At 43.8% G+C, this 12,233-nt stretch overlaps 1 protein-coding gene across 1 annotated transcript in view; it reads left to right on the top strand.

Annotated features, from left to right (window-relative positions):
• LOC147668159 (E3 ubiquitin-protein ligase TRIM39-like) overlaps nucleotides 1–12,233 on the top strand; it is a 155,922-nt gene that overhangs the window by 39,916 nt on the left and 103,773 nt on the right. Inside the window, exon 4 of the mRNA XM_086948738.1 lies at nucleotides 9,671–9,693. Coding sequence (XP_086804864.1) covers nucleotides 9,671–9,693 — 23 coding nt within the window. The remainder of the gene's footprint in view (nucleotides 1–9,670; nucleotides 9,694–12,233) is intronic.

The following is a 12,233-nucleotide window of genomic DNA, read 5'->3' as shown; positions in this document are numbered from 1 at the left end:
ATGCTCTACTGTACAACATGTGAACTTGGCACTGAAACCGCATGCATCATCCCACCGTGAACAGATGTACCTTTCCTTAGTGAACATACAGCAGTTCCAGTTCCTGAAGGATTAGTATGGGATAGGGTTTCCTATGATGTGTATGGTCAACTGAACCTTTAAAAATTCCACACTTGTTCAAAATTTCTTTCAATGATTTTTTCACCTCTAGTACAATCTCTGATGATTGGGACATTGAAACTGTGCGTACTATAATGCCTGATTTAGAACAATCTGCCGCATTTTCCAACGATAAGTTGTATGATGGTACATCTCATTTTGACACCTTGTTTTGTTAACAACATTATGGTCACCATTTTTTGCACAAAGCAAGTATCCCATGAATTGTTTTCACTTATCATCAATGGGAACATTACCCAACACCACCAAAAGGTAGTTCAACAACGTTTGCCCAGAAGTTTGCTTATTTTTCTGGGAATAACACTACAGACCCGGCCTCTTATTACTATATAGCCTTGCACAAACACATGCAAAGGAAAATATACTCACTAATGTCAAGCTGATATATTCTTTTTCATTTCTTTCCCAACTGTTTTTACAGGGTTTTGACTGGAGGGAGACTATAGACACAAAATCTGTCTGGGGGACTACAGATTGGCAGGTTCAGGGAACTGAGGCCTTATTTAGAGCTTGCCTCATAGTACATCAGATAATATTCTTGAACAAAACTGTGCAACAGACTTCCTGTCTTGGTATAGCTAAGATTAAGGACTTGAACAAACCTCAAATTCCCTCACAAACATGCTTTGAGGGTTGGCAAAATTATATATCACACAGTGAGGATACACTACATGCCCTGATGCATAATGGGTCTTACAATTCATCAGACCCCAATTGGAAGGGATGGCTGGTCAGGCCTGTCGACACAAATAGGTGTCAGTGAAGATTCAGGGGTACCACCAAAGGGTTTTGTATCCATAGCCCAGACTCACGCTATGTACAGTTAGAACACTCAGGTGGTGACATCTTACAGTGTCGGTACGTTATGCCTAGAGTGGCTAAAAACCGTGATGCTGTCTTAGCTGAAACAATACTTGTCCCTTCTATCAGATACATGGATCTCAGGGATTTTTTGTTAGGTCCTCAGAAGCCATCCTATATGCTATTTACTACAAGCTATGAGAGATTGCGTGAAAGAAATAGGGTTAACCTAGTAAAAGCTTGGGCTGTGGTCGACAATGCTATGCCTACACTGTCATCTAGAATTTATTCACTGGGCAACATTGTGTCTTTTGCAATAGATATAGTGGAACAGATGTATCTATTTTACAACATGGGCAGTCGCAATTGCGCTCCATTGTATTGCTAAGCTGGATGCTACAGTCCTTGCGTTCTTGTCATGTGCCCTGGCATTAAATCAACAGCACTTCTTTGTTTTCTGTATATAACCTAACAGAAAGACAGATGGTAACTGCACAGAGAGATGCAAAATACAGCACGTTGCAAATTGAAAAATTGGACCAATTACCTTTCACCCTGGCCGAGTCACCTTCCACAGAATGGTTAATCCATGGCTATATTACACTGCCAGTCATGACTTTCCAGTTTCAATACTGTCTCCAGTACCATCGGATAGGCAGGTATGAAGGGCTGGGAGAGGGGTTCATACATGAGTACTGGGAACTACTGTACAGATTCGGATGTAGGAATGTGGATGCTGACGTTTTCCTCAGTGGTTCAAACTCTGAAAATGCTTTTAGTGGATCTTTAGTTTGCAAAGAGATTACACTCCACGGAGCCTGTAACGCTTCGGTTGATACTTGTCCTGTTACTTGAAGGGCTCCCCAGCTGCCGTGATTCATCAGGTGTTTGAGTTGCCCTCGAATGGGAGTTACTTATGCTAAATGATCAAGGCTGCTGTGGAATGGAACCAGGCATTACATATCCGGACACCGTAAGTTCCAGGGTTACTGGTATGCAAGTATTGATTCCACTGGCCCACACGGTTAGGGAGGATACACTATGGACTTTGTTAACTAGTTCCTTTATATTTTTTGATTCTCTGAGTAGACTGAAAGCCATGCTTTTTCAGAATGATGTGGCCTTAACCACAGCACGAGAGACTTTTGATCTCCAGATTGCAAGATCTTCATCTGAGATGCAATCACTTACGAACTTCCCGCTCCATTACGGGGAAATGGTTCACCATATCTTTAACATGTCTGATACGAGGGGGATTGTGCAGCTATTTACACGTATTGGTTCTGGACTGGTTAGCACCTATCAGATGATCTTTGGAGTAATACCAGCATTAATACACTCCATATTCGGAAGCATTTTTGGAGGCTCCCCCTGGTCCTACTACTTGTAGTGGGCATCCGGATCTTAACACCTTTGCTGCTAGGACTTTTCCCCTCCTGTGCTGGAAATCCGTGATCCTCAGTGTGTATGACGAGCTCAGCTCGTCATGAGCACAGCTCCAGTGTGCCTCATGACAAGCTGAGCTTGTCATGAGCATCGAAGGGGTTAATCAATCTGCATCACAATGGACATTGCAGTTAATCAGGACATGGAAAGAGCCCGGCTGGTACGACATTGTAGTGAACGCATGGTGCTCCATCTGGGCACACCTTGGCTATGAGAGCTAAGCGAGCATTGTTTCCTGACATTCAGACAAGCCTGGTTTGACTGCATCTTGTCTGTGTTTCACTGCCTAGTCTGTGGAGATGAATGCGTGTTGAACTTGTATCTAACCCTTCCAGCGGTTGAGCTACCAGACATAGGCAAACTCCTGAACACCTTAAAGGCCCACGTGTGTCAATATCCCCAGCGTATTCCCATGTTGATGACAGCATTTTTAGAGTCTCCACATGATGCTTCATCTACTGGCGGAACGAACAACGGCTCTGCAACGGGCACGCAGGTGTCAAGTGCTTCCTCAGCGGTTGCTGAGGGAATAGGAGGAGATGGCGTTTGCTCAATTGACCTGACACATGAGGTGTTAGAGGGACCGTTGTCTCTGAATGCGAGCGACAGGGATGTTGCTTCTCCCTCACAGGACACATAAACAATTCAGCTCTCCATGTGATGGGAACAATTTGGCCATTTCCAAAACAAGCCAAATTGGAAATGAAAACATGAATTTTGTTTTATTTTTCTGCTCTCAACCAATTCAATATACAAGCAGTGAAATTTACAATGACCTCTTACAGTGTTATATGCTAGTTATTGTAACACATCAAGCACTTCCAGTTGTTTTACTTCATAAGCTAGGCCTAAGTACTAAGGCGAGCTTCCATCTACATTCGTCCTACCTTTCTCTACATAACGGTTCTAGCGCTGACCTTTTGCCTAGTTATGTGCTGTATAAATGTCTTGTGGTTTTCTTCAAAAACGTCGCTCATTTATTATGCATGAGGATTCTTACTACAATATCTTAATCCCCTGCAAACTCTGTATAATAACTCTGTACAAAAGTCACTGCTATGGTCATCCCTGGACAACAGGGACACTCCCTATCCTTATTGCACCGGGAAAACTCTTGTAGTAGACGCGCGTGTTATAAATGGAAATAACATAACAACAGGCCTACTGTGCAAACTTATAATTATTGATTCAAGTTAATTTACATAATTGCAACCATAATGTTTCAATCAAGTTAGAGCCCCTGTGGGTACCTTTTGGGTATAAAATAACTATTCCTCAAATAGGCATACAGAGGAGATGCTTCCATGCTGACACTGGGTCCTGGCGGCTGATATTTCGTCAAGGAGCGGTCTGACATCCCTTGCGGGGGGTCAAACCAGAGACCAAGATGGGGTCCTTCATTCTCTCCCACTAGGTAATGGGGGCTTTTCTATCCTAGGGGAGTCTTGGTTTTTACACCCACAGACATGCTTCACATTTATATACTTGTTAGGTACACTTAGATAGGGTCTGCATTAGTAGGAGTACGCTGAGATTACTCTTTTTTATATGCTTGCATATATTCATTGCTTTGGCGCCATCGTAGAAATATATCTACTTTTTACTCTTTTGGTGCTCGTAATCTTAGACCTATGATTCTGTCTGCAGCACATATGTTTTATACTAGATTGACGCTGGCTCAGTACCTGCTTATTGAAAAACATCCCTATCATTTATTCTGTGTATTTCTCTGAGACCAAGTGAGCACGAGTGACTGCACGAAAAATACTGTACTCTTTCCATGATCCCTGAGGGGACATGGTTGTCATGTTCTGTGGTTGCCAGAAACTATTTGTTCCTTGGTAATGTGGAGAAGTGTGGCTCAGGGGTTAGAGGCGGCAGACCCGGAAACTGAGATCGGTCCTGGACCAGGGTTCAATTCCCCGCCTCGGCGGGTCTTGGGCTCAAAAATTCCACAGACTCGATAATTCTCGTTCCGGTGCCTACTCGACTCACGGGTTCACACTCTGTGACTCTGGGCAATAGCTTGCTTAATCTCCACTACGGCCCCTTGCGGCGGGATGCCTGGCTTTCACCTTGTGGATACCCAGCAGGGGTTATCTCACAAGGGAATACCAGGACGGGTTCCCAAGGCTAGCGCCTTGATGCCTTCGGGTGATACGTGCGCTATATAAATCGCAATACATTTACAATGTTAGGGGGCTTATATGGGCACTATGAGCTAGCAGGACTATAGGACGACATATCCAGCGGGTGTGTCCAGAATCAGTCTTGAGACCAAGCCCTTAGCTTTTGTTGTCCAACAAACACACAGATCCTATGTATTTTTAGGAACTACATGACACAGTGACAGTAATTAACATATTTAGACCAAGGAGCAAAATACAAAAGCGAGAATGGAAAAGAAACCAAATTTCTCCTGTTCCCAGAAGTTTTAAAACATTTCTGTTCTAAAGTGATTACTTGTCTCCTGATGCAGGTGGCCACTTACATTTGCATACACCTATCTCGTGTTAGGGTGAACAGCTATATGATTAGGCATTTGAAATAGGTAATGGCAAGCTCACTGGATATTTTCGTCACCCCGGATAAAGATCGAAATTGCCACAGAAAACCCTTTAGTTTGAAGAAGAGTGACAATTTTATATTATGGTTGGCCCTTGATTACATTAGAGTGTGCAAAATGAATATCTGCAAATTGCTACCCAGCAGAATAAGAAATGTTATTTATAAATAGATAATCTAGACACCCTAAACGTAAACCAAATTCCTCACCAATATGGGTTAGGGTGGGATTAGAGGTATAAATCTCCCTATTGTGGTCATACGCTGTCACTTTAACAGTAATGCTCTGCTCAAATAGGTCAATTAGTTTAGATTCAAGAAGCTTCCTGAGAAATAACTCCATGTAAAGGGCACTAGAAGAGTGACAGAGAGCAACTCCCCCAGGGCACGGGGGAGCAGCCCTCCGAGGGCGACAGAGAGCATGCCTCCTAGGGCGACAGAGAGCATCCCTTTGAGGGTGACAAAGAGCATCCCTCCGAGGATAACAGGGAGTATCCCTCCGAGAGTGACACAGAGCACCTATCCGAGGGTGACAGAGAGCATACCTCCGAGGGTGATAGGGAGCATCCATCCCAAGGTGACAGGGAGTATCCCTCCGAAGGGTGACAGATCATCCCTTCGAGGGTGAAGGGAGAGCATCCCTCCGAGGGCGACAGAGAGCATCCCTCCAAAGGAGACAGAGAGCATCCCTCCGAAGTTGACAGAAAGCATCCCCCGGAGGGCCACAGAGAACATCCCTCTGAGGGTGACAGAGAGCATTCCCTCCGAGGTTGACAGAGAGCATCCCTCTCATGGTGACAGGGAGCATCCCTCCAAGAGTGACAGGGAGCATCCCTCCGAATGGTGACAGAGAGCATTCCCTCCGAGGTTGACAGAGAGCATCCATCCCAAGGTGAGAGGGAGCATCCCTCCGAAGGGTGACAGAGCATCCATTCCAAAGTGACAAAGAGCATACCTCAAAGGGTGAAAGGGAGCATCCCTCTCTGGTTCCACAGCTTGTTCTACAACAGCTTAAATTCAAGTTGTTTATTATGACCATGACTTGTCAATGTTGGTATAAATTTACCAATCAGTCTAAGCACTGCATTTCAAGGGAGGCTCATCCATTTTACAAGAGAGGACCACTCTTGCCTCCTGCTAGAATGTCGGACCCTGACTCGTTGATATGACCTGGGAACTTGTTCTCAGCTGCTCTCCCGTGACCTCTTGATGTAGCCTCTCTTGTAATCACAGAAGATGACTCCTGACCTGTTGATGAACCTCTTGTGTCAGTCTAGGATGATGGCCCATGACCTGTTGATGAACCTCAATGGGTCCTAATCATTTGGGTTATCTGATGATAGTGGTCCTGTGCTTGCTACCACCCACTAAGTCAGTAACTCTACTATCATTTAATTTCAATAGACAGTACACAGATGTGGGAAGCAGTACCCTCAAAGGTCGTAGATTTTCAGAGAAACATGTGAATATGAAACAATACGTTTTTATATTTATAAAACATTCAATGGTTATTAGAAATATATTTATCTTTGACCCATTCTGAGCCATATTGAACCTAAAACACAATTTACGTCATTGATGGTCATGAATTGCTATGATAGTCTTATGTTCAGCTCTTCCAAAAAGCTTTGCTGTCACAGAGTATTATATCACAAATGCTGGTCCTCTGAGAGTGTGATCAAGGTGCAGTCATTTGCTGTGAATAAATATAGCCACTAAAGCCAACAGGTGTTTTGTGGTTGTAAACACTGAACCCCAAATCCTTCCCAAATATTTATTTAAAACTTTAGGTACTCTCTTAGAGATAGTCTCTATTTCTAATTAGGAGACTTTTCATTCGCCAGCTGTGTATCTGGTGTCACCCTCTAAACAGATCCTTTTATTGACATGAACTTGTAATTTAGCCACGCCGCATGTGGGTCATAGACAACTTGTCATAAAGAGTCCCTTGCACCGCTCCTTACTCACCAGTCACATGGGCTGATGACTTCTCAAGGCCGGCTTCTCACTTTGGGGGTTGTAATTCAACAACCACCTTTCTCCAGCAGACAGCTCCTCTTTTCTATAGGAACCTACAGCTCTCCTTGCAGGGGTCCTTTGCTGGTTCCCTTCACCTGTACGGTAGCGGCAATCAAGGATCCTGGCTCTGGAACTGAAATATTTATCTCCATCAGTGCTTTGTGAGTCTTGACACTGGTCAAAGAGACTCCTGGCACAGCGACCTGGGTTTCTCACTAATATTTGTCCTAGTATTTTTTTTAAGTAGATGCAAATTTGAGAGATCTATCTCGGGGGCTGGTTTCAGGCAGTTCTGACATTTTATTTATTAGCACAGACTGGTCAGGTTTCACTCAATCTTGGCAGGAAGAGAGAGTGGAGCTGGTTGTGCCGTGACAGAGGACTCTGAGGCAAAGGCTCAGAAGGGAGGCCTCCCATCTCAGCTGCTACTCAGAATTGCCTTAACTCTTCTGGGGATGAAGGATGCAGGAAGTGGGCATCGAACGTCCTTCAGAGCATCACTTGTTTCCCTCATCCCTTTCCTTTCACAGAAGTCTGGTCCGCTTCAAAGACCTCAGGAAGGTTTCCACAATCTACTTCCCTATCTGGCAGGCTCCCTCCATCCTCCATCATATGTACTATTTACACGCAGGGGATCCAAAATGGAGTCCTGTCCACATACATTAAATCACAATAGACACACTCCATGCTTACCCTAACCGCCGCATGTAGCACGCATGTAACTTGCACTCTTTTCGTAGGTGTCCAGCTAGTAGTGCATTAAGAAGTGCAATTTCCACATACATTTGTTAAAAGCCAACGGTTCTGAAAGGGTACTCGTTTATATTCCAGTAACTTCAAGGTGTGTCAAGCCAATGAAACCTGATCCTCTTAAGGAGTTCCCCCCATTAGTGTCAAAATGTGCTATGGATGCTCTCTTAGGTAAAAATTCACCTCCATTGGGCCTGGTCCAGCATTTTGTCAGTAGATCCCTGATATGCAATGCGTACCCCTTTATGCCACATATTACCTAAAATATCCCAGTGTCAGCATTTTGGAATTAAAGCCATCATATACCTTAGGTTACCCTCATATTAAATTACATCTAGTACATAAGGGCAAGTATTTTGTGATGGCTGCCCCCCGTGTATGTCATAGTTTTCCTCCCTTATTCCAAGAAACATCTCCAATGAGCTTGTGCTGGCATTTTTCCATGGGTGCCCCCTATGCCAACAATTGCATCAAGTGGGCCAGTATTTTTCAAAGGGATCCCAGTATGCCAAGAATTTCCTCCAGCATGCCAGTATCAGTGTTTTCCACAGACAACTGTCCTGCTAACAATTGCCTCCAGTATGCCAGTACCAGTATTTTTCACAGGTGCCTGTCTTGCTATCAATTGCCTCTGATTTGTTAGCGGTAGAATTTTTCCATGGGCCTCTCTAAATTACCTTTAGTATGTAAGGTCCAGTGGAGACTAGCAAGCATAACATCACATTCTCATTTGCTTACATTCACTCATACTCATTCTCACTCGCATTCATTCTATGGGTCTCTCTAAATTACCTTCAGTATGTAAGGTCCAGTGGAACTAGCAAGCATAACATCACATTCTCACTCACATTTACGTACATTCACTCATACTCATTTTCACTCGCATTCATTCTCACTTGCACTCATTTATTCTCACTCACTGTAGCTCGCTCTCACTCATTCTTACTGTGACTCCTACATACTTACTCATACTCAATTTCTCTAAGTCCATCATTTTCACACACTCACTCACTCATTATCTCTCCTACATTAACACTCACTCATACTCACATTCACTTTACTCTTACATATAATTTCTCACTCAGGGGCACTCACTTTTATTGTCACTCATTCTGACTCACTCATTCTGATTCACTCATACTCACTGACACTTAATCTCACGTACTCTTACTGACTAGCTTTCACTGGCTCTCACTCACCACCTGTTACTAACCCACTCACTTTTACTCACACACACTCATGCTCACACACACAGACACACTCACAAACACATGCTTTCTTGCACACAAACCTACTTTCACCCTCAAGCACGCACACTGCATACATTTTAAAACATTTTTTTCTTACAACATCAGCCACTGACATTCTCATTCTAGATCCAGGTGCCCTATTTGTTTATTACACTAATAGTGAAAAATAAGCTCATTATTCACTATTAGTGTAATACAAAATTTGCGGAAAACGAAGGTGGAGAACGACTCCCTTAAGGATGAGCTGCCTCTGTCTTCTTGGCACTCATTTTGCTACCTCTGAAGCCATGTGTCTAACAAGCCATGCCATGGGTCGCAAGGGGCAAGCTGCAACCCCTGGTAATCTCTAAATGAGGTCCATGTGACCCTGTTGAGAACATCATACAATTTATCAAGTGACTCCATTCAGAATGTGCTGTATTTTGTGTCACTTCATTCAGAATGACACTGTGCTATGTCATTATTACTCATGTGACCTCATTCAGAATATCACATTCTGTGCTTAGTCATGCAATACCACAGAATGGGCTGTGTTATGTGACCCCAGCCACTGTTTTCTAACCATAGATCGTTAGATGTGTTTCACTCCTAAAAATACTGCCATAACTTTAACATCTCCTGTGGAAGCTGATTTCACTGTTTGTTTCTCTGTTTTGCAGGATGTCAAGAGCACCCTGAGCAGGTAAGGCTGGTTTATTATCCTTCTCTCAGTGTGTAAGGAGCAGGTGCTCCTGGAGAGTGTCTTAAAAAAACTCCTTTGAATCCTGAAGTAATTGCTACAGAAATGTATTTATTTGAAAAGTTTTATATAGCGCTACTAGACCCGGAGGTATCAGAGCGCTTTAAGAAATGAGCTGCTGTCCTCCCAAAACATATTTGTATCTTTTAAAATGAACTGAAGTCCTAAGAAAAATACCCTAAATGCACAGAAAATGCAAGCACATTCTGGAAACTTCCCCTCAGGTTATCCTCAATTCAGAGTTGTGCAAATCTCATTCAAAATTTCCTAACTACTATGCCAGTCATCAAAACATCCCATCAGCGCTTCCCAACATCATTGAATTTAGGTTGTATGATGGTACACACATGCCTAAACTACGCATGCCTGTATCACGCGGTCTCTACCACGACTGCGTCTTTTGCACGCATGTCTTTACCACACAATTCTGTGGTAAAGACATGATGGGTAAGGGGGCATGTGGTCAACAGATCATACCCATGCCTTGAAAACTGTCCCTTTTCTCTCTCCCCTGCCCCATAAAAATTTAACCCACACCCCAGAAACAACCCCGACCTCAGCCCCCCACTCTGGGCCCTAAACTATTCCCTGCATCTCTAAACTGGCCTGACCCTGTCCTGTAAACTGTCCCTTCTCCCCTACCCAGAGCCCTACAAATTAAGCCCACCACACCCCAAAAGCTACACCACCCCAGCCCCCTGCCCTGAGCCCTAAAAACTATCCCCTACATCCCTAAACTACCCAGACCCTGCTCCCTGCCCTGTAAACTGTTCCTTTTCCACCTGCCCTTATCCCTAAAAAATAAACCCACCCCCTAAACACTAACCCAACCCCCTACCTAGTCCTAAAACGTACCCCCACCCCGAAAAACTACCCCTTCCAGGCCCCAAGCCCCAGCCCCACTTACCTCACTGTGTCCTCTCCTAAGTCTTCTGAGTCTGAGTCTTCCCGTCTTCCCCTTCCGCTCAGCAACTAGACAGCGCATTGCCTTAACCACACTGTTAAGGCACGTGCATGGTTAAGGCAATCATGGTAGAGCTCGCGGGGAAACGGCACGCGCAGCTCAGCCCGCGTTGTTCAGGCAGTTTCACTTGAAATTACATTAAAGACACATTGAGGCCCCATTCATTAGTAAATTCCCTCCAATCAGAAGAGGTCTCGTCCAGTTCTCATAAACCTCATTGCAATCCTCAGATCTGCTCCTAGTCCTAAGAAATCTCTCTCCAGTTGGCAGTGACCTCCCTCTAGTCCATGGCATCCTCTTGAGGCTTCAGAAGCCTCTTTCAACCCTCAAACCTCTGCCCAGGTCACTGACCACTCATTCCAGACACCCAATCCTTCTTCAAATCCTCAGAGACTTCCTTGTGTGTCTTCTAAAGATTCATTTCCGTCCATGTTTTTCAATGTCTTTATGTATCATTTTTTGGTAACAAAAATTAATTCAAACAATAAAAGGCTATGGCTCAGCGCCATCAGTCACATGTCGTACATGATTAAAACAGGGGGGGTGGTTCGGGGACATCGGATCATTGCCATTTTTCATTTCTGAAATAAGATGAAGAGACATTTCTTTACAACTACTGCATCATGGTCACACCGCTGGCCGGGTGTCTGATCCCACATGTCTCGGTTCCTGTGGGCTGGTGGGGGAGGGGCTGACTCCAGCCCTGTCAGCCACCTTTTCTCACCTGCAGACACTGCCCCCACATCTCGGTTTCCTGCGGAGTGTCTCCATTCCTGAGGGATTCTTCCACGGGCCACATGGCATGGAGGTGACACACACATATGTGTTTACAGACTGGTCTTGCCAACTCATTATTAACAGAGCTTAATGAGACATCATACTTCTCAATTATGTATTCTGTTGTGTAACTAGCAATGCAATCTCCTCAAAGCCTGTACAGATACACATCCTCTGAACCACTTAACAAAACAATTAAAGATGGCGGTGGACCCCATCAAATAATTGCACACGTTTCAACATTTACTGGCTGTAGGAAGCTGGCTCTGTATATACTATACCAAAATGAGGTACAGTGTGCACAGAGTCCAGTGGAACCCCAAAGGTAGGCAGAGGTAAAAGAAGTTAGCACCTTACGATCCATTTGTGGTAGTGTGGGCGAGCAGTATATCAGAGGGTAGGGTTTTTTGTTCTTTTTTAAATATATATGTTTATTGGCATTTATTTTAATATCCACTCATTATCATATTATTCAGCAAGTTTTCAACATCATAATACAACTTGACAATGGCATGCATACATTTGTTACAGGCGTCTTTTAGTTATATTTCAAAAAAGCCATAAGAGGGCTAGTCTATTCGTTCAAATACATATAAAGCATAATTACATTTGCTACAAACTCATTTCGCCTGTAGAGTTAGGAAATTATAGTGTTCATTATACATGTAGTCACGCATGATGTGCCAGTCTATAAATATCCCACATTTGTAATCAACATAGAGGAAACTGTGTAACTAATAAA

Source organism: Lissotriton vulgaris, unplaced genomic scaffold, assembly GCF_964263255.1.
Source record: "Lissotriton vulgaris unplaced genomic scaffold, aLisVul1.2 SCAFFOLD_695, whole genome shotgun sequence".
NCBI lineage: Eukaryota > Metazoa > Chordata > Amphibia > Caudata > Salamandridae > Lissotriton > Lissotriton vulgaris.
This window is presented reverse-complemented; position numbering and strand designations above follow the sequence as displayed.